At 39.9% G+C, this 20578-nt stretch overlaps 1 protein-coding gene across 4 annotated transcripts; it reads right to left on the reverse strand.

The window, feature by feature from the left end:
• Nucleotides 1-109: 109 nt before the first annotated feature.
• suz12b (SUZ12 polycomb repressive complex 2 subunit b) lies at nt 110-20030 on the reverse strand. Of its 4 annotated transcripts, XM_089005936.1 has the most exons (21): nt 19733-20030; nt 19610-19637; nt 18786-18961; nt 17169-17242; nt 16711-16758; nt 13030-13174; nt 12429-12475; nt 12284-12348; nt 12124-12192; nt 11986-12035; nt 11540-11625; nt 11242-11473; nt 11062-11167; nt 10699-10804; nt 10434-10611; nt 8927-9015; nt 8684-8827; nt 7231-7388; nt 5350-5548; nt 3814-3893; nt 110-2078 (listed from the first exon to the last, which is right to left on the reverse strand). In XM_089005936.1, exons 3-21 carry the CDS (start codon nt 18847-18849, stop codon nt 1760-1762), a joined length of 2259 nt encoding a protein of 752 aa, XP_088862062.1. In that variant the 5' UTR covers nt 18850-18961; nt 19610-19637; nt 19733-20030; the 3' UTR covers nt 110-1759. The 4 variants fall into 4 exon arrangements, with proteins under 4 accessions (XP_088862062.1, XP_088862063.1, XP_088862064.1 ...); XM_089005937.1 differs by lacking the exon at nt 19733-20030 and having other exon boundaries at nt 19615-19685; XM_089005938.1 differs by lacking the exons at nt 19610-19637; nt 19733-20030 and having other exon boundaries at nt 8927-9012; nt 18786-18987.
• Between the last annotated feature and the right edge of the window lie 548 nt (nt 20031-20578).

Consider the following 20578-nt stretch of genomic DNA (forward strand, 5'->3'; position numbering starts at 1 on the left):
TTGTTTGTTCCTAAATATCCATAAAAATTCGTTTGCTATGTTTGTATTCTGATGTATAAACTCTTCATCTATGGTTTTGGTTCTATAAATCAGATAGTTTCAAAAAGGGATGAGATTTTATTTACGATCAATATAAATAGTGTAAAAAACATCTGCATTTCTTGATTGAAATTCTTTAGAAGCCAATAAAATGATTCAGCATAACATTTCTTCTAAAAATCAAATTTTCGGATGATGGTATCGAAAAGGTTAATAATAACAAATAAGAATAATACATTACATTTTAAGCCCCTTTCAAAGCTCTCGAGGACACTTTACAGTCACAGACAAGCATAGGTACTATAATAAACAAAATACAATCACAAATAGAATGCAATAAATAAAATACAATTATAAATAGAAACAAAAGTAATACAGGTGCATGAAAGAGAATATCAACTATTGATCAATGTCCTTGAAACTGTTTTGATAAAATGCCGCACCCGTGTTTACATTTATATATTTATATATATATATATATCTGTGTTTCTATTTATCATTGTATTTTATTTATTATTGTATCTGTTTGTCAGTGACTGTAAAGTGTCCTTGAGAGCTTTGAAAAGTGCTTGAAATAAAATGATTATATTATACTGAAGTTATGTGAGGTCAATAATTATAACCCAACATTGTAATCAACCATGACCTATTTGCAGATTCACTTTGACAATGCACCATAAATTAGGGTGATTTTTTTTATTTAAATATAAAAACCCTAAATCCAAAGTGTACTTCTTTACATGATTTTCAATGGGATGTTTTGTAAATAAAAGTGAGAAGCGTTCTCCTCTTTTCCTCACCAGATGAAAAAAGACTGAGATAAAAAATATACCAAATCAGGGTTGGGAATGAACCATCATTGTCAGTTTATACCCAAAGCCACACGCAGAAGAAAAAACACTAACAGAACTCAAAATACTGATAATAAACCCTTTGGTAAACCGGCACTCAAAACTAAAATCTAACTGTTATCCTTTGAAATCTATTGTCCAGAAAATAACAAAAAAAAAAAAAACGTTTGGGGGAGCCCAAACACAGTCCGTTATTGTATAAACTGCTTGACATTTCTTGTCGTCACAGCATCAACAATGATACTAAAACACAAGTTCTTCAGATTTTCCACTGATGACCAAGGAAAGGCTGCATAACACATTTGGGCGCAGCTCTTAGTTTATGAAAACGGAATATCTAAAAACACAAAGTGCTAAAAGTAATCAGCTAAGGGTTTTTAAAAAGGTTACTGTGTATGTGTACAATTCATGTTACCAGTACATTTTCAACGTGTTGTTCTTACGGTCCTCATTTTAGCAGGACACACAAGAACAAGGGTGGGGGAACCAGGGTCCAGTCTTCCAGAGTAGGCCATATAATTGTATTAGGAAAAAGAAACAAAACAAAAACCAAGATTTATATCTATATATGTGTATATATATTAGGAGCATTTGTGGGTTAAAATTTTGTCGGGCTTGGATCAAATACTCTTATGAACCGGGCATCCCCACCCCTGCAATCTGTTCATATTCACCCAGTCGTGATGTGGGTGATTCAATTCTACATCATTCATATTTGGTTAAGTTCCAAGTTTTCAAAACTTGTTTACCTTGTATCGTGGTCTGTTTGCAGTCAGGCGCTCTGCTGACACCTCTAAGCACCAAAAGGTTGGAAATGTTTATTGAAGTGGACCTTCAAGACCCTTCCCGAAACCACTAACCATCCTGCATCAGTCCGCGAGAGCGCTTTTTGTCCTCTTGCCCTGCTTCCCCACAGCGCAAGACGCCACGTTTCCATTGCAGCTCCCCGCCGTCACGGCGAGCAGCACGCGCTCTTGCCGCTCCTCGGCATCTTCCGGGAGTTCCTCCTGGATCTGCTTGAGACGCGCCATGGCCCGGTCGATTGTGGCCGTGCCCACCAGGTTGAAGTCGTGCATGCTCACCAGGTGAAGGAGGAAGTTGCGGCAGAGGTTACGGCGGACGATGTGCGCGCCGCAGTCATCCACGAACAGGATGATGGCTTGGTTCATCTGGTTGTCTGCTATGAAGCTGCCACAGGGACAACAACAACATTTTACATTGGATGAAGGTATTTTCATTTTTATGCCATATTTCTATTTGACTATATACAGTGGCTGGTGAGTCAATATGATTACAGTGATACCTTGGCTTACGAACTTAATTCGTTCCCCGACAGAGTGTGTAAGGCGAAAAGTGTGTATCCCAAAAATCTTTTTCTCCATAGGAAACCATTGAAATGAGAATAATCTGTTCCCAGGTCCTCATAAAACATAATTTTCTACTTTCTAATTTTCTAAGCCTTAAAGGACAACCGACGTCACTTTTTGTTTTTTAACTGACATCAGAAAAACGTTTTATAGCATCTAAAATACACAAAACACGCAGTATGATATTTTTATTCAAATGCAAAACACAAATAAAAATAACTTAAAGTGTCCAAAATCTGCAAAAAATTGAGCTGCGAATTGAGCATTTTCAGAAAGTCCCGCCCCCAGTTCGTGACATCACGCCAAGACGTCTTGCATTGCTGGAGAATCAAAACAATGGCTTCAGATTCGGAAAAGATGCTTTCTTGTTACTCATCCGGTTATGAATATGATTCAAATAGTTCTGAAGAGGAAAGCATACATGTTTGCAATCGATTAAAGAATTTATTCCGTGCCATTTTGAGGCAACATTGGGGGGAAATGTCTCACCCAAAAAAAGAGGCACAAAATGGCGACCTCCTGTGGCCACCTGCGTTTCCACAGGCTGATAAATTCCTTATACGGAGCTTGGACGCCCTCTTCTGGCGGCTTTTGGGTGCAACACGAGGTTGTCAGACCAAACAAGTACAGCAAAATACATTGACGTGATGGAAGGACTGCTACAATGTGTCTTTTTTTCCGGTCAGGGGCGTTCCTTTAGTGACATCACGTACAGACTCGTCACCAACTCAAAAACAAGACTTCTGGAATATTCAGCGCAAGTCTTAAAACGTAAAATATAGCGTATATATGCGGTGGAATCTTATTAAAATACGCTCAGTAAAAGTCATTTGAAGCCATTTTACAAATTATGGACACTTGTCCGGAGACGTCGGCTGTCCTTTAAAACTACACAAAATATACCTTATTTTATGTATAATAAATTTGCTATGGTATTATCATTAAAGAAATAAACTACTATATAATAAAGTTGTTTTATTTACCTTTGTGACGGTCGTTGATGGCTTGATGGAATGGAGTGGCCGGTTTCATCAGCATTAAACACTTGGTGAGGATCCCCTGTAGGTGCTTTCTCTGTGATGATTGTCTCTAGTTCCTCATCAATTGTTTTCTGTTTAGCTGAGTTAATAGCTTTTTTGCATAAAGTGTACAGATGGCTTGTGCAGGTTGTCTGTGATGCCTGATTGATGGGATATTTTAACCTTGCAGTCTACACTCTGCCTTTGAATTATCAAAGTTGAAACTCTCTCACTGTCGTCTGGCTGTCTCTTTAATGTTTAAACCACGGCCCCTCATTGCTGCGTTCTTGACCAATCACGTGGCTTTAATCGAAGACTGGGGGCGGGGAATAGAGGACAAAAAGAGTCAGCTGCCACTTTGTTGTTAGAAGAACTGGCTTGTTCACGAACGACATCACTCATTGAGTCAGCTCCGCATAAGAAAAAAAGTTTGTATGCCAAGGTAAAATTTTCATCAATGTAATGTTTCTAAACCGAAAAGTTCGTAAGCCAAGGGGTTCGTAAACAGAGGTATCACTGTATTTGGTATTCACATACCCGTGCTGCATGACATGAAGGTTCCACAGCTTCATCACCTCCTTCTCGCCTTCATTGACATCTGTGAATTCATCCAGTTGCTGGACAAATAAGAAAATAAATGCTCAAAACAACAATGATGCTCACAGGCATATGATGAACGTGTCATCTTGGTAATAAAACAAGCCATAAATTCCCCACAGTCATCATCAATAACAGAGAATCCCGGACACGAAAAAGAATTTCACTCATTTGCACAGTTGGTTCGGGCCCAATGTGGCTTCACATTGGATGACTTCAGATGAGTGCAATGTTTATATGACAATGATTACGTGCTAAAGTTATCGCCTTACATTTCAGTCTGAAATACTCCCACACTTTTAACTTCTCATGGCCTGCAAACTGGGATGTGTGCCCGTTTACCGTATTTTACCGTGTATAGGGTGCACCCAAAAGCCTCGATATTCTTCAAAAGAAGACCCTGCGGGTTATATGTGAAGTCATATTGAGCCACAACAGGTCTCGCAACTACTGTCAGCAGCAATTTCCCCCTGTAGAAGAAGTAGTGCGTCACCCCAGCCTCCAACGGTAGCGCCTTATAATGTGGTGTGCCTTATATTTGGAAAACTGTTATATATGTATGTATTATATTTCTAAAACTGTTCATTTACGTTATATATATCAGTCATTTACCTTATATATGGAAAAAGTTTTAAAATATACCATATACTAAAATATACGCCTTATACTCTGGTAATTATTTTACAGTCCGGCATTCACAAAACAAAAAAGTTTACTTGGTTATTGTGGTCGAGCCAAAATAGAAGATGTCAATATTGCTTTGGTGCCATCTCGTGGCAACTCAAGTCCTAGCATCTCGGTTGAAGTGAGGAGATGCTTCAATCCGTTAGGCCGCAGCTTTGTTGAATTTTTAACTCATTCACTGCCAGACGTGCAAAAATGTGTCCACTCCAGTGGCAGTTTTTTTTTTTACGAATTCCAGGACCAAAGGAGTTTTAGGACTACATAAACATTCAGTACAGCGTTAGAAACCTTAGGAATTAACTATTTTTTTTCTGATAAGAAGAGAGTCTAAGTTATATGGGTCTGGAGTTATATGAGCTTGAAATGGGGGTGGCTGTCCAAAATACAATGCAATACATGTACGTATTGCTTTATATAGAGCTTTAACAACAGCTGAAGCTGGAACAAAGCACTAACATAGAAAAAAGGGAAATGCTTCCCCCTTGTGGAAAGGAGAAAAAAAACTTTGCCAGAGACCATGGCCCGCGTTTTATCGGCACCCAAATGAGAAAAAAACAAAACCCGAACAAATTCGGGCATGACACTACGTTATATTTTCAATTCCCAAATAAATTCGTGAATGGCAGTAAATCAGTTACTTTTTTTGTGCATCTATGCCTACAGATATTTTGGCAACAAGACATCTTTCTGAACAAGCAACAATTGCACAGCCCCATCTGAATCATTTCACTAAATAGTTTCTGGCAAGTCGTCAAAAAAAAAAAAAAAAAAGCAGTGGCCATGTTTGATTACCGTTGCCGTTTTCTCTCTGAGCCACTCAGGATCTCGCTCATCCTCACTGTCCACTTCCATCTCTTGGGGTCGCAGCGGCATGCAGCTGTCACTGTGAAAGTAGAGGCGGTTGTGTCCGCTCACGTAAGTCCTTTGCTGTTCCAACTCGCCGTCCTCGGATTCCAGGAACTCAGAAAGGCTCGGCTTGGTCCTCTTGGGCCTGCAGATGAAAAAAAAAAAAAAAAACACAAAATAACCGTTTAGCGGGACTCGCGGGCCACAATGGGTTCTAAAATTTAACAGAGGGGCCGGGCCAGGAGCATTTGGAGGGCGTGTTGGGCCGGATATACTAAACCTAAATCATTAAATGTAGTGTGTGCAAACCTCCGCACAGTAAGAACACTACAACCCAATTTATTAACTGTCTTTCAAATGTGAAAAATAGCCCTTATCAGTTAATAAATTTTTCTCAAGGAATATGCAAGATATGGCATTTACATACTATTTTGCAGATACTGGGAGGAGGAAATGGAAATAGATTAAAATAACATACGCACTGTGATGTATTAAGATTGCGTCTGTTTTTAATAAGTTTCAATCGAAGGTGCAAAGTTAAAGAAATGAACTTTTATTGAACAATGCAATCACTTTCAACATTCAAAACATATTATTACACAACGAAATACTCAAACTCAATAATATCTACTTGTGTTAAATTCCGCAAAATCATGGATGGATTGTGACCGCACGCTCTACAAACTCGCCACGGACGCCCTCGCCTTCAGGCGCAAACAGTACACGTGTATCGTTGCTAAGCACTCAGACATAGGCTACCTGCAGTTGAAATTTGCATACTCGCCACGGCAGCCAGTCAGAAGCCTGCTTCACGCTTCGGACTTTCCCAAGCGTGATAAGGTTGTGCATTAGCATATCATTTTCCAAAATAGATACACAGAACCTCAGCCCAGAAGAAAGATTCAAATGAAGCTAACAAAATTAGTGACGCTAAAAAACGTACATTTACATTATACCGTGACTGTAAAGCAGGGGTGTCAAAGTCATTTTTTGCCGCGGCCACATTGTAGTTATGGTTTCCTTTCGAAGGCCGTTATGACTTTGGGGAACACATTAGAATGTTTAAATCCCTTCAAATATTACATATAGAGCACACAGCAAATTAATGAATAACTCATTTTCAAATCTGAAGTCAAGAATAATGACTTTTATTGTGGTTGACATCCAAAAATATGAAATTTTGGCTCAGATTTTAGCAATCATCATGGAATTTAACAAGTTTGATTTGCTTTCGCGGGCCGAAAAAAATGATGTGGCGGGCCGGATTTGGCCCGCGGGCCTTGACTTTGACACCTGTGCTGTAAAGTGTACTTGAGTTATGAAAGGCGCTTAGTGGCTTGTAGCAGGCAATGCAAACATTGCATTGTGCACCATGACGACAAACAACAACTGGAGCAAACTCTTCAGCCATGGATATTTACCGTAAATTAACCAAGGTAGCATTTGTAGTAGGTACAGCCTTCATTTAAAAAAATAATACTTTGCGACAATGTTTTTTTTTTTTTGCCATTACTCGTCTTATTGTGTTTCAAGTTGTGAAAAATGGCGCAGGCAGCTTTATGGCCGGGCAGGCAACTTTTCAGAGATGTCTGCCCTGTTGTCCGCTAACTTTTTGTCATGACTTTCAGACACTGTTTTTACTATAATTTGGATAAATTCTGCGGTCCGGATTAAAAATCCTAACGGGCCGTATGTGGCCTGCGGGCCGTAGTTTGCCCATATGTCTGCTTTAGCGTCATATAATAATACCACAGACTCAACTTTTTAGTGCTTTAGCATTTAATCAAGTCATTCGAAGCAATGTCACGGTGTGGTGAACGGGGTTACCTGCAAACCAATATGTGAGTGACGGCGGTCCTCTTTACGGGGCCGTTGCGGCTAAAGGCGAAGCCTGGTTGGCTGTGGATGTCCTGAGGATTGCCAACGTATGAGCCGTCATAACACTCGTTGATGGACACGTCTATCCTTGCTCCTTTGGGGTGAGGCTACAAATGAGTAAATCAGTTGTATTAATTGCTTTGTTATGATATATCACTTTATTTTGCTCAACATTGGAAATACTCTGGCATGAATACTGGCAATTTGGGGGAAAATATCCGTGACACCACAACAATAGATCAACTCATGTTTTTTTTTTCATATTTCATTCAATGATTTTGCTGTTCTTCAAGTGGAACTAAACCCAGGAAGTATTAACGTGGTTTCATTTTAAAATGTGCATATCTTTCTTATCACAAGACGCATTTATTGTCTATTTAAAAATAACATTTTAAAAAGTGAAATTACTACATTCAATTGCTTTTGTGTTCCAATCATTTTTAGGACTTTTGGGTTTTTTTTTAGGGGGGGCCAATTGCGGCGGCACATTATTTTTAAAGTACATGGAGAAAGTCCTTCAGATAGCACAACTGTCCATGTTTTATGTTCCTGTTGTTTATTATTTTGCTTTGTGTTGACTATTATGATAAGCGGTTTGTTACAGCTGCAGCTGTTGTGAAACCACTATATAAATTAGGTTGTATTATATTGTAAAGTAAACCAGGTAAATCAGGCGACATAAAGCAGTAATATTTTAACCCTAGGCGCTCCCCATGATTTGTAAATGCAGCTTAACTCATTCACTGCCATTCCTGCATTTGTTCTTTTTTTTTTTTTTTTGCGTGGAAGGCGGGGGGAGTGACTCAAGCTCCCGTCAGACATCTGGCAATGTTTTTCCCTCCCACGAAGGAGCAGCATTTACCTTTTGTACAGCTGCCCCCACTTCCACTGCAGATAACTCCAGAACCAAATAAGCTTGACATGAACTTTTTTTTCTGATGAAAGAAGATAGTCTATGGTTTCTTATGCTGCATTGAATGTTTATGTAGTCCCAAGACTTAATATTCTATGAGTTCTGCAATTTAAGTGAAAATGACAAAAACAAAAACCCTTGCACTGGAGTGGACACATCATCTGGCAGTGAATGAGTTAAAATGATAATTTATTCAACTAAAGTGCCTCAGTTGTTATTATCATTCAAAAGGTCCATTACCTGCTAACTACCGTATTTTCCAGTGTATAAGGCGCACCCAAAAGCCATCATTTTCTTCAAAAGATTACCCTGCACCTTACACGCAGGTGCACCTTATATGTGAAGTAATATCGACAACAAAGTCAACTAACAAAGTGCGCCTTACACACCGGAAAATACGTTAAATCCAGAATGGCGGACAGGAGAAAGTGGCCAATATTTGTTTTTTACTTCCACACAAGACATGCTGGGAATATTATTGTCCCTTACCACATAATTGAAGATGAAACGTGAGTGTGAGAGTTTGAGGTGTTTGAGGAGGCTGTAGAGTTTGCTGCAATTTAGCGTGCACCAAGGGCAGTGAAGGTCATCCCTCGCTTCCGTCTGTTGCCGCGTATTGTTGTTGTACAGGAACTAAGTCAAAAAAAGGTCACACAACATGTCCAGTAAATGGACGATGAAAGACACGTCGACAGATGTACGTTATTGATCATCGTCCTTATTAAAAAGTACCTGATAAAATATCCGTAACTTTTGGCGTGGCTCATACGGGACTAGTTCTTTCCTCATGTGGATATCTGTGCTGACCGACTCCTTCACTGCTGAAAAGGAACACCCGGAGGAGTTGTACAACCAGTCAATCAAGCACTTTGTCAAAACATGTTACTATTGTACATACGCTCCCCAACTTGCGAACGAGATATTTTCCGAACGGTTGATCGTAAGGTGAATTCATTCGTAAGTTGCTTCAGTGCTATATTTTGTATGGAATGTACGTTTAAAGGACAACCGACACCTCCGGAAAAGTTGTGTCCATAATTTGTAAAATCACTTCAAATGACTTCTACTGAGCGTATTTTACAAAGATTCCACCGCATATAGCTATATATTTTAAGACTCGCGCTGAATATCCAGGAAGTCTGGTTTTCTAGTTGATGACGATCCCCATGTGACGTCACGTTTGGAACACCCTTGACCGAGAAAGCGACACACAATGCATTTTGCAGTACTTTGTTTAGTCTGATAACTTTGTGATGATGTTGATGGCAAAATTAGAAGGAAAACACATAAATAACGCGATGGTGAATCATTGTGTGTTGCACCAACACAACTATAGTAAAGTCTCGTTATATCGATATCGGTTATATCGATAGTACCGCTTATTACGATACTATTTCTATGAACGCAAGGAGAAAATTACATGCGCGCAGGGTCGGATATATCGATAGTCCCGGTTACATCGATATTTTTTCGGACTCCCAAGAATATCGATTTAACGAGACTTTACTGTATTTGATATTTGCTGACACAAATTCCCAGCAGACAAATCAGCTGGGATGCTACATTACAGTCCAGATGCCTCAAATTGACACGGAAGGACTTATTTAATCGATTGCAAACATTTATGCTTTCCTCTTCAGAACTATTTGAATCCTATTCATAACTGGACGAGTAACAAGAAAGCATCTTCTCCTAATCTGAAGCCATTGTTTTGATTCTCGAGCAAGGCAAGACGTCTTGGCGTGACGTCACGAACAAGGGGGCGGGACCTACTGAAATTTCCGGTTTTATTTTGAAGTTGTTTTTGGAAACTTTTCATTTCTCATTTTTATTGGTGTTTTTAATGGTGTTTTTAATTGGTGTTTTTAATTTGACTAAAAATATCAGCCTGCATGTTTTGGGTATTTTAGATGCTATAAAACGTTTTTCTGATGTCAGTTAGCAAACAAAAAAATGGTGTCGGTTGTCCTTTAAGGCTTGTATGAGTAACCTGTATTGATTTGCACTAAAAAAATAAACATTTAAAAAACTATATGCTCTATGAAAATATCTACATGTACAACAGGAGAATACTACATATGTTACTACAAAGATGTTCGTATGCACCGAATGTTCGGAAGTAGGGGGGCGTCTATACAGTTGTCCGTTTTCAAAAGAAAAAAACATCTATTTGAGCTGAATTGTATAACATGAAAATACAAATGCAGGGGAGTTGTTTCATAAGAAAAAAAGGTCTCACCTAAGGGAGTGGCCCTGTGGTGACTAGTTCTGGTCTCCATAGGGCCAGAGCTGTCCGAGTTTCGGGTAGCTAGAGGTTTAGCGACGGGGGCTGTGGATTTCCCACTGGCCTCACCAGTCCAGCGTAGAGTAAATTGCAACGTGGGTCCCTGAGAAAACGTTTCAAATGGTGGCAGCCTCTGAAGAAAGAGACGGATACAACATCACATTGGTTAGTGGTTTGTGATGACAAATACGAGCAGTGGAACCGGGATTGTGAGCATCACCTTGCCATCAAGAATGGTCTCCCACGTGGCTCGCTTCTTGCTCACGGGGCTTTCCTCCATCCACTGCATGGACACTTCATACTCTCCATCCAGCAACTGCAACCTCCTGCACAGGTCACCGAGTCAATTAACTCATTCACTGCCATTCACGAATTTATTCGGGAATTGAAAATATGACGTAGCGTGCCATTCCCGAATTTGTTTGGGTTTTGGTTTTTCTTGTTTGGGTGCCGATAAAGCGCTGGCCATGGCCTCTGGCAATATTTTTTTTTTTTACAAAATGAAGTATATTGGCGGAGGGAATGTCACTTGATGGTTTGTTGTTATGAGTGTAGATGAGTCGTAAAAGATCTATAAATGTACCTGTTCTTATCAAAGACAGTCATTTGAGCAACATATGTCTCCGTTGTGTCCCCTTCTTCCTTATGAGACGAGTTCCTCTTCTTTCTACTTTGAGTATCTCTCACATCTACACACACGGATATATTGTCATTCCATTTGTATCATAGAAAGCTTCACCGCTGACTTTTAGAAGCTGCTTACCGATGTTCTCGTTTGCTTCGCCGTTGGGCAGGCCGTTGGCATCCCTGCGGCCCGTGCGCGACACCCTGAAGAGGAGCGAGTACGACTTGACCATGTGGCTGTTGCTGGGCTCAAATTCGTTGCTGGACACCACTAAGGAGGGACAGGAGGCCAGCTTGCTTTGCTGGCTGTCAGGGTTCAAAGGCACCTGCTTTTTACCTGTAGGCACTTGCTTAACTGGGCAGCTGACATCCTGCAAGGAGCAGAAGAATAAGCAAATAAGATGACACGATGAAAGAGGCTGAATGTTATGACTTACCTTGCGTTTTTTATGGCAGACTTTGACAAGTAGCACCTCTAAGGAGACAGAATTTTGCTCATTCTCTGAGTTCTGAGATGGCTTTTCTAGATGCAGGAAAGACAAAATAAAACTGCCATCAATAGAATGGAAAAGTGGTCAGAGTAGATCACTATAATATGAACTTATTTTTAATATTTGACTGGAAACTGTCAGCCGAATTGAGCCTGGGTGAATGTTGTCAGTCTGTTTACACTGTCTCACTGGATGCTTTTTGGTTACCAACAGAGTTGAAAATTGGCTCAACTCATAATTATTTGAGTTTGGGAATAAATAAAATATGTTTTTTTTTATATGAAAAGGTAGACATATCACAAATATTTTATTAGGTTGCATTTCTTTCTGGGGTCATTTGGAATCAGAGGACACCTTTCAATGCTTATGGGTACAACCACAGGACTACTTACCATCCTTATGGAAGAACCCAGTAAAAGTTAATTGCAGATGAGAAGATAAGCTAAAAACACACAAAAGTGGAAATTAAATTCAATGACATTATTCATTTGGTTATTGGTTGTAACACTGAAAGATGGTTTCGGACCAACCTGGGAGATTCCTGCTCTCCCTTCATCTTCTCTACAGTTTGCAACATGTTATCTATTTTGAATGGTTTCCTGGAAACAAAAAGCAGGAGACTTAGAATTTATCTTTCACACATAAGACAACAAAGTGTCGAGATAGATGCATTTGTGATACTTCTTGTACCTTTTGGCATTGGAGCGGCCATTTCTATGAGACATGAAGGTGAGAGTCCTGTGCAAAAATATCGGCTAAAAGGGAGGGGGAAGCAATTATTTCTTTAGATATTCAATTAATTAAAAGCATGAAAGAAAATGATTGTGTAACTTACTGCAATCAAGTTCCTGGTGCGAAGAAATCTGTATATCTGTGTTGGCTCTGGGAAAGAAAGCAAATAAACTGCACTTAACAAAAACCAATATCTACAGTATTAACAAATTATAAATAAATCAAAATGAAAAGAAACGTCGTTGATTGCTCAGCTCTCAGGATGGGAGAAAAACAATCAAACGGCTCAAGTCTTTGTAATGTAAATGCTGCTGTAATGTAAACATGTGGTGGGCAACTAAACTTGCCCTACCTTGCCTATACTCAAATGAAGGAGGCTGGCCGACTGAGTTAAACCAGTAACTAATCTAACTACAGAGACCCTACTTTTTTCAGTTTTTCCTGTTTCTGTTTAAACCCCAATGAAGTCGGTGATTATGAATACAGTACATTTTATGACTGTATATACCCCTGTACAAATATCCCACTTGACATTTACTGGATGTGAGGAACAACATGGGTGTTGATAACCAGACGAAATATGCATGTCAACATAAGACTTGAATACAATTAAACTGGGAGCAAAGTACCAAATAGAAACCACTGATTGAAAATATTGGTGAAGGCAAACCAAACGGCGACGTAGTGCAAGGCTGAAGTCTCACTTTCGAAGGCCTGGAGGAAGAGCTCATGGTCGGCCTGAATCTGCTCCATTTTCGGCTTCTTCACGGAGTTCAACATAGCCGACGAGGCGGGGTATACCGCACCGTTCGCTTTGCAACCCGCCCCGCTCATAATGTGGCCGGAATTCTACAAGCGCGCATAACATAAATATTACAAAACACACAAAATTACTGGACAAACAATGGCTGTGCGGCAAAAGTTACCGCAACGACTAGCACGGCAGCTAACGAAAACCCACACTTGCTAGCACGTTATTAAGCTTGAGTCAGTGTTCTTTTAGTCCGACGTGAAACTAATACTAATGAAGTAATTCGATTTTGAGTGCATTCGACATGTATAAAGCCAACCTACCCTGGCGGATGGCATCAATTTCTTAGCCTCGCTGCCTCCAGCACAAGCCTGGAAGAATCAACAGCGGAAGCCCATGAAGATGAACAGGACGCGACGAGAACCTGGTCGCTGGCTAGTTAGCTAGCGATGCTAGCATAGTTGACCGGTAAACGAACCGGTAGATCTGCGGGTTGCCGCTTACAGCCACAAATATTGCTATTTTGTCGGATAAGGGCTGTATAATGTTCGTGACGTTAATAACATCTAAGAGTAATTTATCGCCGTGCGGCGTGCCTTCAATTTGGAATGAACAACAGAGCATAGCTTATTTGTCAACCAATAAGAAGCAGACTGTGAGAATCCACGGCTGCAATTGGCTACTGGAAACAAGAAGTGACGCGTACCCGCTCTTGGGTTCTGCGATTTTGCGGGAAACGAAGCGAGCGTTCAAGTGGACGAATTCATACTGACCGGCTCGCGTATTTTCCTCTGCAGAACATCAATAATTTTCGCCACACATCGGTACAAATTTTGACTCACCAATTTTCTAAACGAATTAAATAACTATCAAAACCGGAGACATCATCGCACACGTCTAAAGCCGAGCAATATTTTAATTAGTAACTTGTTGAATTGTGTGAATATCTATTCTTTTAAAAAGCTAAATTCAAACTTGTTAAGAAGGGTGAAATCCATTGGAGTGCCTAGCTGCTTGAAACATACTAGTGTGGCAATTCACCTCCTCAGGGAGCCACATGCAATGGCTGCGTCTCCCCAACGCAAATGTGTCCACCCCACACCACCTTGTTGAGCGTCCTACACCGACATCCCAGCATAGATAATGTGGCCGGCCACCCTGAACCGTCCGCCAACCAATCGCAGTAATTTCTATTTCTAAAATAAGATTAACCTTATCTTCTTCTTTTCCTTTCGGCTTTTCCCTTCAAGGGGTCGCCACAGCAAATCAGTGTCCTCCATAATGTTTATTGCGTTGCACAGTTTGTTCTTTGGTTTATTTTTCACTTCAGTACTGTCATTATTTTTGTTTATATTATTAAGGACAGTTCCATTGTACTGTATCTAACCAATATTTAGATATACAATGTCACGTTTCAGTTCGTGACCAATGGGTGACACTGTAGGGCCCCATCTGCAGCTGCACTGGTGTTGGTCGTTTAAATCAGTGCCTTACCTGCTTTTTTTGGATTCACCACCACCACCTTGCAAATCGTGACATATTGTATCTGCATTCAACCTTTCAGAAGTGTGTTTGAAAACACTAAGTACATGTTTGTTTTATGTGCAATGCATTTTAATTAAATATTATAGCCATGTGTTTTGTTAAGTATGGTCAAATATCTTGCAGTTTTCATTTTTTGGGGAATGCACCCCCTGCTGAGTATTATTTGTTTATTTATGATGACAACGTATTGTTTCAGTGTATTCATGATGGCCCCGAAGGTGGCTGCGTTTTGTGGGGTGGTACTTGATCAAAAAAAGTTATTGAACTCTTGACTTACATAATCAGAATCAGAATCAGAATCAGAATCAGAATACCTTTATTCGTCCCGCAATGGGGAAATTTGCAGTCCACAGCAGCAATTGAAGAGGGATGGGGTTGGGGTGGGAGTGAAAGGATAGAAAACAAGATATTCTAAGCATAACAAAATAAAAATGTCAACTGTATACTGTGCAAATGTAGATGTGCAAAAACCGTTCTATAAACAAGACTGTACATAGTGCAGAATCAAGAGATGCATTTAGATATATTGCAACAACCCATATTTACAAGTGTCCAGTTTTTTTTTTTTTTTTTTTTTTTTTTTTTTTTTAATAATAATCGATGTAACGAGAGGTTATAGTTACTACACTGTAGTAACTATACGATTATATACGATTACTATACCTATTAAAGGGTATACTGTAGTAACTACAGTTTTACATAGAGTTTACACAGTATGCGTATTTGTTTTCCAATCGGAGCTATTTGATAAAGTACCCGGAAGTGTAGAGAATCACAACTTCCGGACATGTGAGGGAGTTGATTTGTCGCTAACGTGTGCACTCTCGTGGCACAATTTTTATTTAATTTGATCGGTGAATTTAATTCTTGTGAGTGGGCGAGATGGCAGAGATCGTTCAGCAGCGTATCGAGGACAGAATTCCGGAATTGGAGCAACTGGAAAGAGTGGGACTCTTCACCAAGAAAGAAGTCAAGTGAGAGAACACACTCAAACTTAAATGTGCTCGAACTATGATCGTACGTTGTTCATTCGACAAACAAAAAACATCACGCGTAAATAGCTTTCGGTAGGACTCCTTAACGTCTCATTTACGGCGTTTTGATAAGACGAACAGAAAAACAAGCGATGCAACCTTTTAGTAAAAGCTTATCCAAAAATGGTTGTATGAAATAGGAACAATTTATCCGATAAAAAGCACGAAATAAAATTTCCAATGACATCAAAATCACTCTGATAAGTTTAATAAGTGACGAGTTACATTTTTTTGAATTTCGGCCATAAACTAAAATTAAAAATATATCTTAAACCATAAACTAAAAACCTGAAACTGTTTTCACCATAACAAATTGGCGTATTTTAAATGATGGAAGAACACATACATAATATCTAACTTGTACTCATCTTCAATAAGTCACACAAATTTTGTGTTTTGCAGAGCCATGATCAAGAAGGTGACATCACTGGAATACAAACTCCACAGGCTGATCATCAATAAAGATGACTTTTTAGCATACATACAGGTCCAGTCATCAAACTTCTAATTCACACACATTAAACTAAGTTATGTTGAAAAGGTTCATTCATGGGTAATGTTGTTAAATTGCAGTATGAAGTGAACGTCCTCCAGTTGGTCAAGAAGAGGAGAGCGGTTAGTGGATCTATTACAGTATATTTATGACATGATGATGATCATTATATTCGTCTGGGTTGTTTTACAAATTGCGTCTCATCTATGCTTTTACAGCACATACGCTACCACTTCAAGAAGGAAGAAATTGAGTTCCCCATCATACACCGAATCAACAGTGTCTTCAGAAGGGCCACAAATAAGTGGAAGGTATTTTTGGAAGGTCGTAAAATATGATATGGATGTGTTGGACGACTAAAATGAAACAATCCTATTATGCTGCACTGGTAATTGATTAACAACTATACTGTTACAAGAAAAAGTCACTTGAAGTGCTTTGTTTCATTTGCACGACAGTTAAGTCAAATGTACTGAGAATTAAAACTCAGAAAATGCAATTTGTATTATTGTTACTGTAGTTCGTAATGTATGAAAATGAAATAAACCAATGCAAACTGTACCTTTGCTTTGCAGGACGATTTGCAGCTTTGGCTCTCACATGTCGCCTTCTGTAAGAAATGGGTATGTACAAAATAATTATTGTCAATTCACTCATGTAGCAAAGGTTTAAGTCGGTGATCATGGTATCTTTCCCCAGGCCACGCAGGGGCAGCTCAGCAAGGTCTTCTCCGCAATGCTGGCCATCCACCCCGATAAACCAGGTACCGTTTGTCTTCGACCCTTTCAAATTTTCTTTTCTGGGAATATGAGCGAAACCGCTTGATGCTGTTTTGGCATGTGTAAATACACACATACCCGTTTGTCTCTAGCGCTGTGGATCATGGCAGCCAAAAGTGAGTTGGAAGAGAGGAATTCCTCGGAAAGTGCCCGACATTTGTTTCTCAGGGCTCTGCGCTTCCACCCAAGCAACAAAAAACTCTACCAGGAAGTAAGGAGCAAGAATTTATGCTCCACTTACCCTCCTCTTGACACCCAAGCTAATTCCGCTGTATGTTGCAGTACTTCCGCATGGAACTTCTACACTGCGAGAAGCTGAGGAAACAGAAGGCAGAGTTGGAAAATGCTCAGATTGAGATTGTGAGTGGGCCATGATCCTGAAGTTGAGAAGTATACTTAGATTTAAAAAAATGTCTCGCAGAGAGTGGCACTGTTCTCTTCACAAAGTTTACAACATAAGCAGAATTGAAAATATCGCAGTCAGTATGTCAAGAATAAGTTGTTATAATCTTTGTGGGGGACCCAGAGGGCAGAGTTCAAAATTCAAGGAGAGAACAGCCTTTAAAATCGTTTAAAAGGCATGAGGTTAGCTGTCAATGTTATAAAAACGTCACTGATGCTGCAGTTGTTCTCTCGTCTGGCGTGAAGCAGCTGCACAATGGGCGATGCGGTGCTGCTACGATCGTGCATTATTTTCACTTGAATAATAATAGGACATTTAATTTCCAAGCGCCTTTCAAAACTCTCAAGGACGCTTTAAAGTCACTGTTTTTTTTTTTTTTTTTTTGTGCGGCTGAGCAGCGACAGCCATTCGCGTCAGCGTTTGTTTTTCAATGTAATTGTACAGATGCTCCCCTACTTATGAACATTCAAGTTACGAACAATGGTACATAGGAACATTTTTGCGGGTATGTTGAAAAACGTTGGGACACAGATGCTACAAGTTAGATTTTGTATTGCGCGCCTTTTTCCGAGTAGTGCTTCTTTCCGCCGCTAATACCGACGTGAGGCGCTGTGAGAACATATGTCGTATTCTCTGCAGTTGTACATATCCTTATAGAGGGTATATTTTATTAAATGTTTCTTTTTCAGTACAACCCAATACAGGTTACTTAAACATACTTATACAAGCCTTAAACATACATTCCATACAAAATATAGCACTGAACCAACTTACGAACAAATTCACCTTACAAACAACCGGACAGAATGTATCTCGTTCGTAAGTTGGGGAGCGTCTGTACAACTTTTACAAATGTATGTCAAGAAAAGTCCAAGAAAGAAAGAAATCGAGGCAGATTTGCTATCTATTAGCTGTCTGGCTAGCTATCAGATAGCTCGCTAGCTTTTTATCTATTTGAGTTACTTCCGGGTTGCTGGCGCGTGTGGCTGCCGCTGCTCACCCACAGAAAAACTTATCCTGTGACTGTAAAGCGACATTGAGAGTTTTAAAGGCGCTTATAAAAGAAATGTATTATTATGAATATAAAAATAAGTAGACAATGTGGGGTGCTTTGGAGAAGATGGATGATAAAGTAAATAATACAGTTCAATTGTTTTTAATCGATAAAAGGAGGGCTACGAGTTCTCTGCAGAGATCCTGAGTGGGAAACTGGCAATGGTCGTCTACAACGATGCCACAGAGAAAAACAAAGGTGGGCTTGGCTCTTGTTTGAAATTTCCGACATTATTTTTCGATACTGTCTGACTATATTAAGTAACTTTGTGTTCCACAGATGCAGAGTTTGTCATCTCACTCCTCAACATTGCATCCATTTTTGACTTCACCAAAGACCTCCGAGAGGCCATCTTCCAGGAGTAAGTCACCACTCAACCAAGCATCCAGAATGACGCTTACCCAAACTCTCCTGTCCACTTGTTTTCCAGTTTGCAAACCAAATTCCTCGATGACAGCGCGACATGGAACTTCTTGGCCAAGAGGGAGCTGGAGGCTCGAGGAGTGGGAGAGGAACTCCAGACCGTCAGGGGCCGTGCTTTGGAAGTTGACCGGAGAGAGGCAAAATGCTGCCAGGTCTATGAAAAAGGACTCGAATGCATCAATACTGGTAAGGGTCTTCACATGTATAAATTCTCATTAGATGATCTCAAAACGTGGGATGATTTCAAGCATTTCAGAAAGATGTTTTTTATTTTATGTTACTTGGTTTTGGAAGTTTTCTGCAGCACGCTTGTATTGCGGTGAAAATAGATCACGCAACATACTGGCAGCGGTGAAGGTCAAAGTAGCAAAGTCAAATTCATATTTTACTCAAATAAGAGAAGCCACAATTAAAGGAAATTCTTGTTTTTTTCCACATTTGTGGAAATGAAGGTATTCATTTAACAATTTGGAAAGAGAAAACATTAATTTAACACATTTTAATGAAAATAGGGATTTGAAGAAATACATGAATTTCGTCGAGGATTTTTTTTGGGGAAAATACAGGGATTCCAGTTTTGGAGGAAATTCGCTGATTGTATTACCTCTTATTAGTCTGGCAGTGAATAAATTAACATTTCACAGCAACAAAGTTATGTAATGAAGAGGAAAGGAAAGTAAGAAGTAGAAAGACAAAATACAGGAGCTGCTGGAACGGTAGCCACTGTCACTGCGCCATCTTAAAGTAAAAAAAAAAACAAAATAATATGACTACACACAGACATTCAATCTTCAGCACTTACCGCACCTTCTTTGTTGTATGAAGCAGTTCTAGATGAAAGAGGAGAGGATCAAAGCGTCCTTTTCACCAGTGCATCATTGCACTGGTGAAAAGTAGCATCCATTGACGAAAGAGATTGTCTCACATCTTGTGTCCCACATATATCCGCTTCAATTCCAAGCCGCGACAGTTCCACATGGGCATCGGCGCCCATTACAGGTGCAAAAAAAGCACTATGGCCCCAGAGCTGTGCAGCGATGACAGTCAAATGGCACCGACATTCCTCCCAATCAAAAACAGTGCTGGCATATTCGTGCTGCCAAAAAGGCGCAACTGCTCAGCAGAATCTCCACCTGGCCAAAAATACTGAAAAACAATCCGTATCCGTTCCACATGATGCACAACAACTGAAAATAACTAAAGAAAACACAAAAACAACACAAAAAAAAGCAAGGCTCATGAGCAGCAGACGGCAGCCTACTCGGGCGCCATCTTGTACTTGGACTTGATTAGTTGTTGTTACCTCCTGTAGAACCCATGTGGACCTCCTACATCGCCTTCTGTCTTGAGAGGGTGAAAAGGAATACAAACGTCCAGGAGCTGATGGAAAAGGTAATTATTGGTTGCTCTTCACGTTGTCACTGTGTGTGAATAAAAGACCAGAACATGCTTGTTATGTTAACTCGGGGTGTTAGCGCATCGTGATTGACTGGCAACCAGTTGCACTTTTTGACCAAAGTCTGCTAGGCTCTTGGTGCATGTGACCTTTAACAGGATGAAATGGATGAAAATGTTTACAGAGACAAGAGAGGCTGCTGGGAGTTCTCCGGCGAGCGCACGACTCTTCACTGTTGAAGGAGGATTATTACAAGAACTGGGTGAGACAGACGATCAATTGTGTTAGAGCAGCACGATTAGAAATCAGATATATGGAATAGTGACAGTGGGAGTGACCGGAGTTGCCCACTGCTTTGTTTAGCGGATCCTGAAA

Source organism: Hippocampus bargibanti, linkage group LG10, assembly GCF_051943395.1.
Source record: "Hippocampus bargibanti isolate YZ-2025 linkage group LG10, ASM5194339v1, whole genome shotgun sequence".
NCBI lineage: Eukaryota > Metazoa > Chordata > Actinopteri > Syngnathiformes > Syngnathidae > Hippocampus > Hippocampus bargibanti.